Source organism: Urocampus carinirostris, chromosome 1, assembly GCF_059441175.1.
Source record: "Urocampus carinirostris isolate Australia breed hairy pipefish chromosome 1, RoL_Ucar_1.0, whole genome shotgun sequence".
NCBI lineage: Eukaryota > Metazoa > Chordata > Actinopteri > Syngnathiformes > Syngnathidae > Urocampus > Urocampus carinirostris.
In genome coordinates, this window is record NC_142349.1 from 69869269 (window position 1) to 69889874 (window position 20606).

The following is a 20606-nucleotide window of genomic DNA, read 5'->3' on the forward strand; positions in this document are numbered from 1 at the left end:
CTTACCACGTGTTCTCATCTCATCTCATTAGCCTTACCGCTTATCCTCATTAGGGTCGCGGGGGCTGGAGCCCATCCCAGCCATGTTCGGGCAGTGGGCAGGGGACACCCTGAACTGGTTGCCAGCCAATCGCAGGGCACATGGGGACAGACAACTCATTCGCTCATTCACACCTAGGGACAATTTGGACCGGCCAATTCACCTGAAATGCATGTTTTCGGAATGTGGGAGGAAACCGGAGTGCCCGGAGGAAACCCACGCAAGCACGGGGAGAACATACAAACTCCGCACAGAAAGTCTGAAGCTGGATTTGAACCCACGACAGGTTCCCATGACATGAACTGTGCCGCACAAGCGCTAACCACTGCGCCGCCGTGCTGCCCACGTGTTGTGAGTCATAATTCTATTCATATTTAGTTTCTTTTGTCTTTCATTAGCATATTTGGTATCGGAGTAATCCAAAAGTAATTGAAAGTAATCAAGTTAAAGTAACCCTACCCAACCCTGGTGACACGTTAAAATCCTTGTTACATCGGTTCGACAGGAATGCATGCATGATATATGAACACACTATCAAAGATGTTCTGATGAAAGTGGAACAGGGATTAACATCTTTCCATCCCTCTGTATACATTTAATCTCTACACGCAAAGATTAAATTATTTTCCATATGCGTGGCTGCGCAGAAGAACAAATGGGGAAAGCAATGGGACACAACACAAATAGTAATTGCTATTCATTGCAGAGTCGCAAAAGGCTTCGCTGTTTGTTTGGTTGGTTGCGCCAAGCGTGCTGCATTTGGTGAGAGCTGACATGCATGTTAAATTAAGTCAACATCAAGATGAGACCGTGTTACAGAACGGCTCCTTGAATGCTTGCTTTGTTAATCGCGTTTTACGTGGGAGCAAAGTCTGGGCGGGGCGGGCAAGTTGCCCAAGTGTGCACATGGAAGAGAAAAATCTCATTTAGGATTGTGCTTCAAATGTTCTGAAACTATTACAACTACTCTCATGATTACCATCTCTTCGACCTGCTGCCTTCCGGCAAGCGCTACAGGTCACACAAAGCAAAAACGAACAGACTCAGAGACAGTTTCTTCCCCACAGCCATTACCACCCTAAACAGACACCGCACAAAAAACTGAAAACTGTTGCAAAAAACTACCTCACACGTATGTAAAATGGTACTCACGTACATGCTGTCTGCACTATGTTTGTTCACTGCTCAAACAGACACCGCACAAAATAACTGAAAACTCGTGCCAACACTACCTCATACGAATATAATGTTACTCATGTCTTGTTCTTGCACATGCCGACTGCACTACGTTTAATGCTCAAATTGCACAATGTCTGACCATTTCCTGTTTCTGCACTATGATGTCTATGTTTGCACCAATGCATATGCTGACTATTTTTGCACTATGATGACTTTGCACCAAATGCAATATTGCACAACCGTTACGATACCAACGTTATCACGACAACCCTGTATGTAACATCCCACATGCCGACATTTCTTGTGTAAATACCATGTAAATTATAACTAGAGCCTTATCCCCCTTGTCTTATAACATTATCTTCTCTGTTCCTTTATCTTCTTGCTCATACCTCACTATGAATGTGTAAAACTGGAGTGTCATGCCCAATTTCGTTGTCACAATATGTTAGCCCATTTGTAGCAATGACAATAAAGGTATATTCTATTCTATTCTATTCTATGTAGGGGCACCTGAGTCTGCTCGTTTGGCGCCAACAACCGCGGACGCTGATTGGCTGCTTCCTCTCTTTTAAACCCCCCGCCTTCCTGACAACACTCGTCGGATCGTTTGTGAACCTACGTTACACGCTAGGCAAACTTTTGTGACTCCCGACTCTATCCTGCCCTGTCTGATTCCCGTTGCCGACCTTTTTTCTGGACCCGTTCATTCCCGGATCATGGGTGCAAGTGTAAAGTACCGTATTTTCCGCACTATAAGGCGCACCTAAAAGTCTTAATTTTTTTCAAAAGCTGACCATGCGCCTTATAATACAGTGCGCCTTATATATGGCTCAATATTAAATCGCAAGGTCTCGCAACTTACGCAACAGCCGCCGACTCGATTTCCCCCCGAACGTGGAGTAGTCCGCAGTGTATGCTGGGATTTATATAACGGAGTTTCATTGGCTAACCAATGTGTCAATCATCATTTGAATCGATCGCTATTGGCTAAAGTTATTCGGAGCCTCGGATAGGCTAGAGGGCCGGAACAAACCCTGCAATTGGCCGAAAAAGATGTGTCAATCATCAGTTAAATTGATGGCTATTGGCTGAAGTTATTCGGAGCCTCGGATTGGCTAGAGGGCCAAAACAAACCCTGCAATTGGCCGAAAAAGATGACTGAATAGCAAGCTTGCTAAACTATGCCATAAAGAAACATGTTTCATTAGTCTGTATTTGTAAATATTTGACTCTCCTGGATTTACTACACTCACGGTTGTAAGAAGACCATGATTGCGTATCATTATTGAACGTGAGAACTTAGGTGAGCTATGCGGCTTTATATTTTCCCGGTATCTTGTTATAGAACGATCTTGACGTTGCTGTGATGAGTTGAGTGAATTCAACTCAATTCCAAGTGTTTATTGTCATATGCACAGTAAAGTTGCGAGCGAAAAAGAAAATAGAAACTAAGGAATGGTTGGCATTTCTTGAATCCCAAGGCTTTAACCTTCCGAATGATGGAACGATGCATTTGAGTGACATCGTACGGACACCGCATCCGCACGTGTTCTCGACACGTATTTGCGTCTTTGCAAGCTTTGGGAATGTTAAGGGGTAATAAGTTGGACTGAACTATCTGACTGTTTTGTCGACGTTCCCATTGTAGCGCCTTATAATCCGGTGCGTCTTATGTATGTCAAAAATAGGACCAAAAACTATTTTTTCGGGGTGCGCCCTATAATCCGGTGCGCCTTATAGTGCGGAAAGTACGGTCAGTGTCATCCATTGGAAATGGCCGAATTAGTGTCGTTGGAGTCTCTGTGAAGCCTTTTTCTGAAGTCCTCTAGCTTTTTTCTCCTTGGCCCACGTCACCCCGCAAGATGGCATCCCGGCTCCTCCCATGGGCGTGCCAAGGAATTGTTTGCGTTCTCAAAACAATTTAGAGCGTTTCTACTTCATCAGGGCCTTTCTGCGTCTGGGTGTGCTGATCATCTTATCAGCCTTACTTGCCTTACCGTTCTGTAAACAATATCTTCCCACCAGGGTGCCCTGAACTTTCACTGCTCATTGAATAAAGGCATAGTCAGTAAATAACTACAGCATTAAACTCAATAAATGTAACTTGTATTCATCTCATCTCATCTCATTAGCCGTACCGCTTATCCTCATTAGGGTCGCGGGGGGGCTGGAGCCCATCCCAGCCATCTCCGGGCAGTGGACAGGGAGATGAACTGGTTGCCAGCCACAGGGCACACAGGGACAGACAACTCGCTCGCTCATTCACACCTAGGGACAATTTGGACCGGCCAATTCACCTGAAATGCATGTTTTTGGAACGTGGGAGGAAACCGGAGTGCCCGGAGGAAACCCACACAAGCACGGGCAGAACATAAAAACTCCGCACAGGAAGTTTGGAGCTGGATTTGAACCCACGACAGGTTCCCATGACATGAACTGTGCCGCACAAGCACTAACCACTGCGCTGCCGTGCTGCCCAACTTGTATTCAATCTTATAAAATCATTTATAGTCAAATGTATAAAATCCTTCAAAACCGTAAGGTATTTGCTGCGGTAAAAGCCGTTACTGGGTTGCTAGTTATGTAGACTTCCTCCTAGAGCACATGTGTCAAACAGTCGGCCCGCGGGCCAGATCAGGCCCGCTAAGGGATTGAATCCGGTCCGCGAGACAACACTCAGAGAAGCACAAGGGAAAAACAAGCTGCTGGTTGAAATGTCAACTTGATGTTGCCAGGGTGCCTCGGACAAATACACTGTAATTGTGATAATTTCTCTCTTTTGTTCTTTTCCACCCCTTTTCTCCCACTCTGTCTCTTTCACTCTCTGTGTCTCTCTTTTTCTCTTCCTTTGTTGCTCTTTGTCTCTTTATCTCTCTGTGTCTTTTACCTACTTTGCTCTAACTTCCTTTTTTTCATTTTTCTCTTTTCTCTTTCGTGCTTTCTTTTGTCTTTTCTCTCCTTCTGTCTTTCTATTTCTCTTTATTTATTTCTATTTATTTCTTCCTCTCCCTTTCTTTTCCCCCTCTCTCACCACTTTTTATCTTTTGTTTCTCACACTCTCTCCCTCTCTCTCTTTCTTTGTCCCACGCTCTCTCCTTTTCCATCCCTCTTTCTCTTATTTCTTTATCTCTCTTTTTTTTTCTCTTTAATCTACTCGTCCGGCCCCTGACAGAATGTTTGTTCTATCGTGTGGCCCCCGAGTTAAAATGAGTTTGACACCCCTGCACTAGAGTGTTTGGTAATATTTTATGGACTGATTGCTATTCTATGTATTCAAACTATTTCTATGTTTTCTGTTTCCAGATGAAAATGAGCATTTTGTGCGAGTGTGTCATGTAACGCAGATGACTCAAGGTCAATCAATGCTACTTTTCTTATTTACAACACAATCGGAGTAATGGGAGGGCAGCCTTAAGTGTTCCGCAAGGGTTTTGAAACTAGAGGGCCAAAACAAACCCTGCAATTGGCCGAAAATGATGACTGAATAGCAAGCTTGCTAAACTACGCCATAAAGAAACACGTTTCATTAGTCTGTATTTGTAAATATGCATACTTGAATTGGATTCAAACAGGTTCTCTGAAAGATCTCTTCTGGTACACAACAGCTGTATGTATGTGCTGCTAAGTCAGAGGATTTGTTATTTTCTGACTTTGAGGCCTGTACCCCTAACAGGTGTATACATTCAGGTGTTTGGCTTTTCGTCAGTGTTCCCTCTAAGCTGCGCGTGTGTGCAATTGCGCACTGCTCGCACATTCTCAGCGCACAAGAAAATCTAGCTAGCGCACAAAAATCAGGGCTCAAAATTACTAATGAAGAAGCGACTTAAGTCAAAGTTACAGTGCATGAAGGTAAAAATACAGTAGTTCCCCTGACGTTGTGTCCTAAATGCGGTATTTTGAAGTCGAGGCGAAGTAGAACAAAGTTGAGTAATGTTAGTAGAGTTTGTCGAGAACCGGCTTTTTTGGCTCGGCTCACTAAAAGGGTCCTAAACGGCTCTTCGGGTTGTTTTTGCTTTTTTAATCCCCAAATGACCAAATGCTATGTAAAATTATGCACAAAATGACTTAAAGGAAAGGAGGAATAGAACAAAAAAATAAAAAAAATACCAAAATGAAAAAGTAGTGAAAAGCCTAGAAAAAAAGAAACAAAAGGAAGAGAAAAAAAGAAGCAAAAATGTATAAAAAAGCCAAAAAAAAAGAAAATAAAGAAATATAGAAAAAGTAAAAAAGTAAATAGAGAACAAAAAAAAGTAACACCTCGGAAAAAATAAACACAATGGGTTTTTTCTAAAGGAATTAAAAAAAAGTAGAAAAAAGAAGAAAAAGTTTGTGTTGCATTCAAATAATTTCCAATTGTATCAAGTGAATCTTGTTGCCAACATTGCCAAAAAATGTGATTAAGTACAGTTTTGTATCGTACAACCGGCTAAATAAGCCCCAAAAAATGTTAATATTATGCGACAAAATATATCTGGTAATAAAAAGAAATGGATATCTTGTGAAAGAATTGTAAGGACATATGACCTTTGTAGGCCGTACAACCTTTGCAATAGTACATGAGTCAATTCATTCAAAAGAGAAAAAGGATTTTGTATTGCCGGAAACTCAGCAAAATATCACTTGATGTCAAGTTTTGGACATGTTTGATCATTAATTATCTTGCCACACTTGGGATTGCCGTTGCTCACTGCTGTTTCAAGCGTTGCGCACCGACTTTGTGTGAACGCTCAGACCCGTAAGGAAAATCAGATGGAACATTGCTTTTTGTCATGGTCTTTTTCTTCATTTTTTCAAAATGAAATACAGTATACTATTTCCTCGATTATGTGGTTAATCTGTTAATGAAAATGAAATGAAAATGATCTGCATTTACAAAGCGCTTTTCAAGTCAAGATTTCCCAAAGCGCTGTTCTATAACCAACTATCCATCTCTATCTCTATCTCTATCCTAAAGTCTGTATCTTCAGGCTCCTGTGCTCTAAAACTCACATTGAATGAGGTGTGTGTGGTATTGCATTTAAGAAAAAACAATGTATTATTTAACTGATGCCCATGGTGACATCTATTGTACCCCATCTCTCTATATTTTAATTAACAAAAAACAACAACCTTATCATATTAGTCTCCATGCGGGTTTTGATCAAAAATTGAAATATATTTCAAATAAAGTAATTGGGTCATGAAGTCTTTTGGTTATCTCTTATACAGTATGGATTTGAATTACTTATAGGGGAGTCTTTTTTTATTTTTTGTAATCAGACTTCCCGATTTTACCGTGACTCAGGAACAGTTCTAAAGTCAATTTTGCTTATCAGCATGCCCTCTGGTGACCAAGGGCCACGTTGGTTGTTATCTCTTTACTGAAAAGAACAGTGTCTATGGAGAGAATACAAATGAGGTGTTACAACCCTAAGTGCAAAACCAAAACACAAGGAACAGTAAGGTAGAAAACCAATATTGAACAAAACTGTACAATATAAATGTCATGAAACAGAACCGGATCAGGACCCAAACGCGTGACGTTACTCACACATGCCTTTTATTGTACGGGAAATGGGGAGTCATGCACGTTAGGCAGAAGTCTGGCGTGAAATGATAGCAAGCCAGAGGCCGACGAGATCGATACCAATTGCCTGAGTTGATATCGGACAGATGGAGTCGATACCGGACAGGACGGGACAGACAGGATAGATAATGAAACAGGATATCAAAAATGAACAGGACAAACTAGACGGGAAAGAAGAGAGAATAATAATCTAGACAAAAATAAACGGGGACGAAACTGGAAACCGATATTAAACAGGACAAAAAATAAACGGGAACAATACCAGACATAGAATACCAACAGGGAACAGGACGGAGACAAAACCCAGGTCTTGCAAGGCAGAGGTTCGTTGACGGACTGACAAAGGAAAAATGAGAGCACTGAGCCTAAATAGACAGAAAGCCAATCTGTCAATTACAGGGTTGGGTAGGATTACTTTAACTGGATTACTTTCAATTAATTTTGGATGACTCCAATACCAAATATGCTAATACAAGACAAAAGAAATATGAATAAAATGACTACATTTTGTGCAGGCTTGGGGAGTAACGGAATACATGGAACGGCAAAAATGATGTTGGCAAGCTGTTTGGATTTATTTTCATTTTGTTTCTGTCGCATTTTATGTTTGTTTTGCCGGAGATCAAAGGGATCAAAGCCAGGAGAGAAATCTTACCACGTGTTGTGAGTCATCATTTGATTCATATTTAGTTTCTTTTGTCTTTTATTAGCATATTTGGTATCGGAGTAATCCAAAAGTAAGTGAAAGTAATCAAGTTAAAGTAACACCTACCCAACCCTGGTCAATGATCCGCAGCTGGTGCCACACAGGCGGGGCCAATTCGGCGCCATGGCAACCTTGACAATAAACAAACTATCAATTTATTGTTCTTCGCAAATCAAGTAAGACCTGCACTGCAATATACTCTTACGAGCCAACTTTTACGATTAATGAAATCTGTAGCAAAAATGTGCGTATCTCTTGCTCTGTTAATTTATAACTAAAATGGCATCCACTTTTTTAATGAAATCATTTACCTTGTACCAAAGTCGTAATTTATGGGTAATGCAGATGACATGTCCCAGCGCTGTTTTTAGAGAGCTGTTTGGTCCTCATATACAATGTCAAAATTAATTATACGGATTCTCTCTCTTGCGACTGTATGAAATGCTAATTTTTACGCTCGGCGTTAAACGCAATGTTGAGCTGGCCAATCAAAAATGTAATTTCATGTTGGCCTTGCACCAAAAACTGAATCTATTATTTTAATTGAGTATGTAAATGCACTGTACACATTAGATTATTCACTTCCACTGAGCTTTTAGGAATACCCCAATTTCCATAGTACCCATAATACTTTAGTACCATACAGTGTTGGGTAGGGTTACTTTAACTGGATTACTTTCAATGACTTTTGGATTACTCCAATACCAAATATGCTAAAAAAAAGACAAACGAAACTAAATATGAATAAAATGACTACATTTTGTGCAGGCTTGGGGAGTAACGGAATACATGGAACGGCAAAAATGATGTTGGCAAGCTGTTTGGATTTATTTTCATTTTGTTTCTGTCGCATTTTCTGTTCGTTTTGCCGGAGATCAAAGAGATCAAAGCCAGGAGAGAAAGCTCACCACGTGTTGTGAGTCATCATTTTATTCATATTTAGTTTATTTTGTCTTTATTAGCATATTTGATACCGGAGTAATCCAAAAGTAAGTGAAAGTAATCCAGTTAAAGTAACCCTACCCAACCCTGGTACTACCATAGCATTTCCCCACCCATAAGGCACACTCAAAAAACAAAAATTGCAATGTATTCAAAAGTGACCCTTATAAACGCTGAAATGCAGTAAATACAATTGGAAATTGATTGTTACTATAAAATCATACCACATACGGTTGGGCGGCAGTAGCTCAGGAGGTAGAGCGCTCGTCTTGGGATCCGTGCTACATGTCAAAGTGTCCTTGGGTAAGACACTGAACCCCTAATACCCCCAATAAGCAGGTTAGCGTCTTACATGGCTGCAATACAAGGCCGCTATTGGGAAATGTGAAGCACACTGTAAAGCGCTTTGGGAAGTCATTGACTTGAAAAACGCTATATAAATGCAGCTCATTTCATTTCATTTAATTTCATTTATTATTGACACAAATTCACACCCCTGTTCTGCTCGAATTCCACTTGAACAATAAATAACACAGGCAGCAAAAGCAAGTTGTAGCCTGAAATATCCTGGAGGGTGTTGGAGTTTGACTGTATAAATTTGCATGAGTCGCAGCATTTTTTATTTTATTTTTCCAAAGAACTGGAACACGAGGAGAACCCAAATGCGTGACGTTTCTTACACAAGCTTTTATTTTACGGGAATTGGGGCAGTCATGCACGTTAACACAAAATGCCAGTGCTTCGGCGATCGCTGGGCGAAAGAAGAAAGACAGAAGTCTGGCGTGGAACAACAGAAAGCAAGAGACCAACGAAATCGATACCAGTTACACGAGCCGATACCGGACATATGATGTAGATACCGGACAGAACGGGATTGAAAGGATTAATATCAAAACTTGATATCGAAAATAAACAGGACAAACTAGACGGGAACTAAACTGGAAACCGATATTAAACAACGGGACAGACAGCATTGATATAAAAAAAAAAGGACATAGGAGACTGGAGACAGATATCAGACAGGACGAGATAGACAGGATAAAACAGACGGGATCAAAACCCGACAGGATACATAAACGGGAAACCGAACAGAGTCGAAACCCACGAGCGGATACCGGACATATGATGTAGATACCGGACAGAATGTGATTGAAAGGATTAATATCAAAACTTGATATCGAAAATAAACAGGACAAACTAGAAGGGAACGAAACTGAAAACCGATATTAAACAACGGGACGGACAGCATTGATATAAAAAAAAAGGACATAGGAGACTGGAGACAGATATCAGACAGGACGAGATAGACAGGATAAAACAGATGGGATCGAAACCCGACAGGATACATAACCGGGAAACCGGACAGAGTCGAAACCCACGAGCGGATACCGGACATATGATGTAGATACCGGACAGAATGTGATTGAAAGGATTAATATCAAAACTTGATATCGAAAATAAACAGGACAAACTAGACGGGAACTAAACTGGAAACCGATATTAAACAACGGGACAGACAGCATTGATATAAAAAAAAAGGACATAGGAGACTGGAGACAGATATCAGACAGGACGAAATAGACAGGATAAAACAGACGGGATCAAAACCCGACAGGATACATAAACGGGAAACCGGACAGAGTCGAAACCCACGAGCGGATACCGGACATATGATGTAGATACCGGAGAGAATGTGATTGAAAGGATTCATATCAAAACTTGATATCGAAAATAAACAGGACAAACTAGAAGGGAACGAAACTGGAAACCGATATTAAACAACGGGACAGACAGCATTGATATAAAAAAAAAGGACATAGGAGACTGGAGACAGATATCAGACAGGACGAGATAGACAGGATAAAACAGACGGGATCAAAACCCGACAGGATACATAAACGGGAAACCGGACAGAGTCGAAACCCACGAGCGGATACCGGACATATGATGTAGATACCGGAGAGAATGTGATTGAAAGGATTCATATCAAAACTTGATATCGAAAATAAACAGGACAAACTAGAAGGGAACGAAACTGAAAACCGATATTAAACAACGGGACGGACAGCATTGATATAAAAAAAAAAGGACATAGGAGACTGGAGACAGATATCAGACAGGACGAGATAGACAGGATAAAACAGATGGGATCGAAACCCGACAGGATACATAAACGGAAAACCGGACAGAGTCAAAACCCACGTCTAGTGGGTGCAGAGGTTCGTTGGCGGACTGACCAAGGGTGAGCAAGTGTTCTGAGCTTAAATAGAAGAAAAGCAAATCTGTCAACAAGCCGCAGCTGGCGCCAATTGGGCGCCATGGCAACTGTGACATTTTTCTAACATCAATCTTCAAAAACATTGATTCATCCTCTTCGAGCGGAGTTTGTATGTTCTCCCCGTGCTTGCGTGGGTTTCCTCCGGGCACTCCGGTTTCCTCCCACATTCCAAAGACATACATATCAGGTGGATTGGCCGGTCCAAATGTCCCTAGGTGTCAATGAGTGAGCGAGTTGTCTGTCCCTGTGTGCCCTGCGATTGGCTGGCAACCAGTTCAGAGTGTCCCTTGCCCACTGCCCGATGATTGCTGGGATGGGCTCCAGCATCCCCGCGAGCCTACTGAGGATAGGCGGTGCAGCTAATGAGATGAGCGGATATAGCTGCCTTGAATATCCACCTTGTCACAAATTGACTGAGCGCGGTTTTGTTTGAAGAAAAACAAAAACCACAAGTTTCTCTCAAAGGCGGTTGAAGATCTAGATTATAATCTCGTTTGCATAATCTGATGTACAACATTTCGACCCAAGATGATCACACTAAGTGTTCTTTTCATGACTTGGTGAATGGAAAATGTGATGAAATTCTCTCGAGATTCCTTTTTTAAGACCTGCTGCAGGCACATCGGAGCCTTACTGTTCCTAAATATCTTTCAAACAAATTACTGTTCTCTAACGGACCCTGTCAGCATTTAGATGAAGCACTTTTATTTCAAAAAATCGGATTATGTAGATCTATTTTAGTTTTGCAAGAACCTGTCTTTTGTTATTTTACTTTCCTCGCCTCAATTTCATCTTCCTTATCCAAAGTCCCTTTCTTTTCATACTTCATCCATTTTTTTTCTCTCCGGTAAGATTGGAAGCAAATTAGCGGCTCACTCAAATAGCACAGGGAGGATAATATTTTTAATATGTTTTTATAGCTACACATTAATATAGAAGAGAATAGACAAACAAAAACAACCAATTGCAAAGTATATATTCTAACATACTGCATTACGGTGTGGTGGGTGCACAGCAGCAGATAGGAAAACGCTCCAGAGGGTCATCAAAGCAGCCCAGAAAATCGTCGGTTGCTCTCTGCCCAGTCTGGAGGACATCGACTGCTCTCGCTACCTCAGCAGAGCAGAAAACATCATCAAGGACTTTGACCTGCTGCCTTCCGGACAGGAAAAAAAAGACAATTTGTAACAAGTAGTAAAATATACGGAGGCAATATAAGCAAACAAATAGCAAAGTCTGGTGTTAATCACTCGGGGCCCATTTTTTATTATGCACCCTTTGTAATCAGGATAAGCGGTACAGATAATGGATGGATGCATGTAAATAAAAGATTAAATATTGTTTAACTTTAGTGTGACTGACTTGAGCTGGTACGGTGAAGTTAGTGGGTGGATGCAGAGGGGGTGGAGACAGCTTTTAAGTGAAACTGATTTTGAAATATCGATCCCAGGACAGTAGTATTGACCCGATCCAAGTATTTGTTTGGTACCGATAACATCAATATTTGGATTGATTACAAAGGGTGCGTAATAAACAGACTCAGAGACAGTTCCTCCCCCAGAGCCATTACCACCCTATACACACACCGCACAAAAAACTGAAAACTCTTGCAAACACACTACCTCATACGAACGTAAATTGGTACTCATGTCTATGTTTCTTGCACAATGTTGACTGCAATATGTTTACTGCTCACCTTGCACTATGTTGACTATTTTTTTTTGCACTATGATGACTATTTTCGCACCAAATGCATGTTGCACAAACCCTTACAATACCAACTCTATGTAACATCCTACATGCCGTCATTTCTTTGTGTAAATCAGGGGTGTCAAACATGCGGCCCGGGGGCCAGATCAGGCCCGCTAAGGGATTGAATCCGGCCCGCGAGACAACGCTCAGAGAAGCGCAAGAGAAAAAAACGAGCTGCAGGTCTAAATATGTCCACTTGATGTTGCCAAAGACAGGTGCCTCTCACAAAGACGGTGTACTTGTATTTATTTTTCTCTCTCTCTCTCTCTCTCTCTCTCTCTCTCTCTCTCTCTCTCTCTCTCTCTCTCTCTCTCTCTCTCTCTTTCTCTCTTTCTTTCTTTCTCTTCCTCCCTTCTTCTCTCACTCTACGTGTCTCTCTCTTTCACTTTCTGTGTCTCTCTCTCTCTCTCTCTCTCTGTGTCTTTTTACCTTCTTTTGCTCTCTCTCCCATTTTTCCTTTTCTCTTTTTCGCTCTCTCCTGCTTTCCCCTTCTCTTTTTCTTCCATTCTCTCTTTCTCTCCTTCTCTTCTCTCTCCTTCCACCTTTCTCTCTTTCTATTTCTCTTTGGATATCATTCTTTCTCTCTATTTCTTTCCCCCTCTCTCACTATTTGTCTTTATATCTTTTTTGTTTCTCACATTCTCTCTCCCTCTCTCTTCTCTCTTTCTCTCTTTCTCCCTTCCTCTCTTTCATTGTCCCACCCTCTCTCTTTTCTCTCCTTCGCTTTGTCTTATTTTTCTCTCTCTTTTTCTTTCTCTCTAATCTACTAGTCCGGCCCCCGAGAGAATGTTTGTTCTATCGTGTGGCCCCCGAGGTAAAATGAGTTTGACACCCCTGGTGTAAATATTGTGTAAATTATAACTATAAGCTTGTCCTCCTTGTTTTATAACCTTATCTTCTCTGTTCCTTATCTTCTTGGTTTCTTTACCACACTGTGAATGTGTGAAACTGGAGTGTCATGCCCAATTTTGTTGTCACAATATGTTAACCCATTTTGTAACAATGACAATAAAGGTATATTCTATTCCATTCTATTCTATATCAACCACCTCAACTTCCTTTTCTCTTACAATTTTTTTCAATTATAGATTTTATATAAGATGGTTTACTAGTTTGATAACATTTGCACAGTTTGCATCTTCCTGCAATCAGTATTTTAATATTATACATTTAACATATTTATCAGGAACAGGAACGGGATCAGGACCCAAATGCGTGACGTTTCTCACACAAGCTTTTATTTTGCGGGAAATGGGGAACCGTGCACGTTAGGCAGCAGTGTGGTGTGGAATGATAGGAAGCCAGAGGCCGACGAGATCGATACCAATTGTCCGACCAGATATCGGACAGATGGCACAGACAGGATTGATATTGAAACAGGATATCAAAATTAAACAGGACAAACTAGACGGGAACAAAAACTGGAGAGAATAATAAACAGGACAAAAATAGACGGGAACAAAACTGGAAACTGTTATTAAACAGGATAAAATAAACGGGAACAATACCAGACAGGAAGTACCAACAGGAAACAGGACCGAGTGGCAACCGTAACACATCCGTGTCTAAGATATCTACGTATGTGTAACTTACTATACCGTTTTTTTTCTATTTTATTTTCATTTTAAATTGCCTTCAGATGACACGTATAATTTAGGTGTTGGGTTTGATTACCCCACAAAACTGCAATTTATACTCTGTTTTTACTTGTGCATTTTTTGTCTAGTGCGACTTATACTCCAATCGTGAATAAAATCATGCATTGTGATTTCTGGATTTTTCTTTTTAGTCTATCTCTCTCACAGTGGATGCACCTGCGATGAAAATTTCAGACCCTCCATTATTTCTAAGTGGGAGAAATAGCAAAATAGCAGGGTGTTCAAATACTTATTTGCAGCTATATCGCACAAATAAATCATTGAAAAATCATGCATTTTGATTTCTGGATATTTCTTTTTAGTTTATCTCTCTCCCAGTGGACATGCACTTACTATGAAAATTATAGACCCTCCATGATTTCTAAGTGGGAGAAATAGCAAAATAGCAGGGTGTTCAAATACTTATTTGCAGCTATATCGCACAAATAAATCATTGAAAAATCATGCATTTTGATTTCTGGATATTTCTTTTTAGTTTATCTCTCTCCCAGTGGACATGCACTTACTATGAAAATTATAGACCCTCCATGATTTCTAAGTGGGAGAAATAGCAAAATAGCAGGGTGTTCAAATACTTATTTGTAGCTATATCGCACAAATAAATCATTGAAAAATCATGCATTTTGATTTCTGGATATTTCTTTTTAGTTTATCTCCCTCACTGTGGACATGCACCCATGATGAACATTTAACACCTCTCCATGATTTCTAAGTGGAAGGAATAGTAAAATAGCAAGGTGTTCAAATACTTATTTTCTTCACTGTATAGTCCGGAAAATACTGTACCCGTGCAAGATACTGGGAACTCTTATGTGATCAGCAGATCACTTTATTACATGGTAGGCTGCATTTTAACTGACACATCTTTTGTGTATCCACAGAAATTTCCGGCAACTCAGAGGACATCCCTTTGGTCCGATGGAGACAGCAGTGGCTGGAAAATGGCACTTTGCTCTTTCACATACACCACCAGGACGGTAGCATAAGCCTCCCAGAACCTACAGAAGATCCAGCAAACAGTTCTGCAAAAGAAGAACTTCGGATTCTGCATATATCAGTGATGGTAACGCTTCTTTTATATGTAGAAGACGGGGTGCGGGAGAGGGGGCATTGTGAATGTTTGGGGTTTTCCATTCCAAAGGGAAACAATAAAGCAGTAGAGCTTCTGTATAAGACAGTTATTTGCTTGGTTAGTTTGTATTGTCTTTGCTGTTTTTTGTTGTCAGTAATGAATTGAAATGAAACGATCTGCATTTATATAGCGCTTTTCAAGTCAAGACTTCCCAAAGCACTTTACAGTGTGCTTCACATTTCCCAATAGCGGCCTTGCAGCCATGTGAGGCGCTAACCTGCTTATTGGGGGTATTCGGGGTTCAGTGTCTTGCCCAAGGACACTTCGACATGTAACACGGAAGAGCCGGGATTCGAACTGCGATCTCTTGATCCCAAGACGAACGCTCTACCTCCTGAGCCACTGCCGCCCCAAGTAGCTCTTCATTGAACTGAAGTTTCTGCTACAAAATCAAGATATCTGGTTTCAGACCTCTTAATGCAATTGTGTAGATTGTATATGTTCCTTGCGCTAGTGCAGGTTGTCAAGACCAGAACGGAGACAGGACCCACTAGCGTTACGTTTCTCTCAGTTTTATTGGAAGAAAGGAAAGGGTTGCACCCAATGTTCCCTCTAATTTTCCTTACGGGTCTGAGCGTTCACACAAAGTCGGTGAGCAACGCTTGAAACTACAGTGAGCAACCATAATCCCAAGTGTGGCAAGATAATTGATTATCAAACATGTCCAAAACTTGACATCACGTTACATTTTGCTGAGTTTCCGGCAATGCAAAACTATTTTTCTCTTTTGAATGAATTGACTCATGTACGATTGCAAAGGTTGTACGGCCTACAAACGTCATTTGTTCTTACAATTCTTTCACAAGATATCCATTTCTTTTTATTTCCTGACATATTTTCTCGCATAATATTAACATTTTTGGGGGCTTATTTAGTCAGTTGTAAGATACAGAACTGTACTTAATCACATTTTTTAGTGGAAGTACAACGTTGGCAACAAGATTCACTTGATATGATTGGAAATTATTTGAATGCAACACAAACTTTTTATTCTTTTTTCTGTGTTTTTTTCAACTTTTTTTTAATTCCTTTAAAAAAAATCTCATTGTGTTTATTTTTTCCGAACTGTTACTTTTTTCTTTTTGTTCTCTATTTACTTTTTTCCTACATTTCTGTCTTTTCTTTTTTTCTGGCTTTTTTCTAAAATGTTTCCTTCTTTTTTTCTCAGCTTTTCACTACTTTTTCATTTTGGTATTTTTTTTCTTTTTTGTTCTATTCCCCCCTTCATTTTGTGCATAATTTACTTAATATTTGGTCATGTTGGGATTAAAGAACCAAAAACAACCCGAAGACCCGAAAGAGCCGGTTCTTTTTAGTGAGCCGAGCCGAAGAAGCCGGTTCTCGACATACTCTACTAACTTTACTCAACTTCGTTCGACTTTAAAATACCGCATTTAGGACACAACGTCAGGGGAACCCGTGTATTTTGACCTTCTTGCACTGTAACTTTGACTCAAGTCGCTTCTTAATAAGTAATTTTGAGCCCTCATTTTTGTGCGCTGGCTAGATTTTCTTATGCGCCGACACTGTGCGAGCAGTGCGCAATTGCGCACGCGCGCAGCTTAGAGGGAACACTGGTTGCACCCACAATCCGGTGATTGCTGGACGTGGGAAGCAAGTCGCTCTGAAGGCTGAAGTTGATCTTCCGTGGCGAGCGAGGGCGGTTTCGGGAACGAAAAAACGGGTCAGTAGCCGGGACAGGAGAGCAAAAACGTGGTCGGGGTCTTAAACGAGTCGTAAGGCAGGAGAGGAGAGTAGACGTGGTCAGGATCAAAAACGGGTCGAAGCAGATGGGAGCAAAAAACAGGAGGGAGTCAGGATTGAAAAAGGCTTGCCTAGTGTAAACTGAGGTTCGCAGACGAACTAACAACAAGTGACAGAAAGGAGTGGGTTTAAATAGGGACAGGGAGCCAATCAGAGTCCGAGGCAGTTAGCGCCAAAGAAGCGGGCACAGGTGCATCACATCGGTAATCATGACACGGGTGTCACATACACTATTTTAGATTAAATAGCACACATTTCTGCTACAAATATGTGACTATTTACTTTCATCATATGAATAGAATAGAATAGAATATAATAGAATAGAATAGAATAGAATATGCCTTTATTGTCATTGTTACAACATAGGATATGCTGTGACAACGAAATTGGACGACTCCAGTTTCACATTTACAGTGAGGATAAGGAAACAAAGACATGGGGCTTCTGCTGTGTGCTCTGTCTTATGAATGAATGAATGAAAACATTATTTGAACATCAAAATAAAAACAGAACAAAAATAATAACTCAACAACAAAATAACGTTACATAATATGTTCGAAAAGGGGTAGTAAGAAGCAAAATGCTTATATTCCCAACCTCTTCATCTTCCCTATTACATACACCGATGATATAACAATTGTATTAATATTAAGAATAACAATTAAGATATAACAATAGCAACAATAACTCAAAGCTCAAAACTAGACACACTATTCCCAATCTCCCGCACCACTCATACCCCATTTTCTTCATCTCTGTATTCCGCCAGTAATGTATTTTTGTATTTAAATTCGAACAAGGGAATAGTTGGACACCGTTTTATCTCGTCTTACAAACTGTTCCAAAGCTTGACTCCACACACAGACATACTCATACTTCTCCTGGTGGTTATCACCTTTGGGATTATGAATGCAATACAGCCCCTTAAGTTATAATTTCCCTCTTTCTGAATGAATACCGTATATTCCGCAATATAAGGCGCACCGGGTTATAGGGTGCACCCCCAAAAAATAGTTTTTGGCCCTATATTTTCCATACATAAGGCGCACCGTATTACAAGGCGCTACAATAGGAATGTCGACAAAACAGTCAGATAGTTCAGTCAAACGTATTACCCCCTTAACATTCCGAAAGCTTGCAAAAAAGCAAATACGTGTCGTAGACACGTGCGGATGCGGTGTCCGTACGATGTCAGCGAACAAACATTTCTTAGTTTTCATTTTATTTTTTGCTGGCAACTGTGTGGACAACAAAGTAAGAATTGTATTGTGCAGGGAAACGGGGTTCTTTACTGTGCATATGACAATAAACACTTTAAAATGAATTTAGTTTAAAAATAAACTCATCACAGAAACATCAAGACCGTTCTAAAACAAGATACCGGGAAAATATAAATCCGCATAGCTCACCTAAGTTCTCTTGCAGCCTTCACGTTCATTAATGATACGAAACCGTGGCCTTCTTACAACCGTGAGTAGTAAATCCAGGAGAGTAAAATATTTACAAATACAGAATAGTAAAACACGTTTTCTCTATGCCGTAGTGCAACCCAACATGTGATTCACATTCATCTTTTTTGACCAATTGCAGGCATTGTTTCGCCCCTTTAGCCTATGCGAGCCTGTAAATGATAAAAATGATCCGCCCCCTTTACCGCCGAATAACTTTAGCCAATAGTGACTGATTCAAATGATGATTGACACATTGGTTAGGAAATGAAACGCCGGTATATAAATCCCAGCATACACCGCGGACTGCTTCGCCTTCAGGGGAAAATCTAATCGGCGGCTGCTTGCTTTAGTTGCAAGACTTTGCGACTTAATATAATAATAATAATAATAATAATTTCCTTTGTATTGTCATTCTTTGTAAGAACGAAATGTCGATTGCACCTGACCCGTTGTAGCGAGCCGATGCAGCCGCAGCCAACAGAGGGCGCCGCCATTTTACCGATGTTATAAGTCTTAGGTATGACTCGGCCGAGGCGCGAACCAGCGACCTCCCATTGATCCATATATAAGGCGCACTGTATTATAAGGTGCATGGTCAGCTTTTGGAAAAAATAAAGGCTTTTAGGTGCGCCTTATAGTGCGGAAAATACGGTAATTTATGGATGTTTTCTGGCACTATGTTTTTGTTGACCTTAAATAGCAGTTGTGCAGTGAAAAATCTTACTAAATCATCTCATTTTAATAATTTAGACCGCAGGAATAAACTATTAGTATGATCTCGATATCCTAGTGATTTTTTTTTGTAGTTATTGCCCCAGACTTCTGCACAATATGTTAAGTGTGGCAGTATGTCTTAATCTCAATTTACTCTAACACTCGCAAATATTTTTACCGCTTCATGTCCTTGTAACATCAAACTCAAAGCAAAATAAATTGTTTCCATCGTCTTAGTTGTTTATAGTTGAACACATTTCGAGAGCATGGCGTGAAGTCCGTCCCGCTGCTTTGCCAGCTGCCATGGTACATGAAGTCACACTGCATGTCGTGTGAGACGTCACACCAAAAACACAAAACAAAACCAAGACTATTCCTCAATCTTGTCAGAAGTGTCTCTTCCCAATGACATATCGTGTATAATTGCACAATTCACATTTTCGATTTAGAAGAACTGCTATAAAGTGGAACCTCGGTTCTCGACCATAATCCGTTCCAGAACCCTGTTCGAAAACCGATTTGGTCGATCACCGAAAATCGTTTTTCCCATTAAAAGTAATGTAAAATCGTTTTAATCCGTTCCAACACCCTGAACGTTTACCATGAAAGTAAACATGAAGCTAACCCAGGCTAATCGTACGTTCGCGTTATCGTAATCTTCTAACATGAACGTGGAAAAATAAAAAAAATCAGGTCGTTTACACGTCATTTAGCACCCGGGTCTCCACAACAAGTGGTGAGCGGTTAAAGGATAAAGAAAATATTTATGAATAGGATTTCTTACCTTTGTGGTGGTCTGCAGAAGCCATGCTCTATTCCCTCGAAAGAAGGGAAACTCGCACATGTTCTTCATATTATGCTATTATTTCTTTCTTAAATGCAATAGTTGTACGCACTACTCTTCTTTTTTCACCTGTAGCAACTTTGCTGCTTGCACTGACCTTCTTCCGAGGCATAATTAGGGGTTAAAACACTCCGTTCACCGATATTAAAAACGAAAGCAAAAAGGAGTGCGTGCTCACGTGACAACAGTTTTTCACGAGGGGTGGGGGCAATCTACACCCGTACGCCGCTCAGCATCGCACCCTAGCGTACCGGCGTTCGAACTCCGATTTTTTGAACGAAAAGCGAAGCAAGAATTTCTCGAAATTTTGGGTCGAGAACCGATTTGTTCGAACTGAGAGGCGTTCAAAAACCGAGGTTCCACTGTATATCAAACTCAGGGTTGGGTAAGGTTACTTTAACTTGATTACTTTTCAATTACTTTTGGATTACTCCAATACCAAACATGCGAATTAAACCCTTTCTCTTTCTTCCAATAAAACTTGTAAGAAATGCAAGCGGGTCCTGTCCCCGTTCTGGTCTTGACAGTAACAATGGAATAAACACTGACTAAATTGATACAACAAACTATTTTATAAA

General features: G+C 40.5%; 1 protein-coding gene across 5 annotated transcripts in view; it reads left to right on the top strand.

Annotated features, from left to right (window-relative positions):
• The window catches only part of astn1 (astrotactin 1), a 542394-nt gene that overhangs the window by 68070 nt on the left and 453718 nt on the right, over positions 1 to 20606 (top strand). For all 5 annotated transcript variants that reach the window (XM_088349931.1, XM_088349940.1, XM_088349956.1 and 2 more), the window contains exon 2: positions 15005 to 15186. In XM_088349931.1, coding sequence (XP_088206057.1) covers positions 15005 to 15186 — 182 coding nt within the window. The remainder of the gene's footprint in view (positions 1 to 15004; positions 15187 to 20606) is intronic.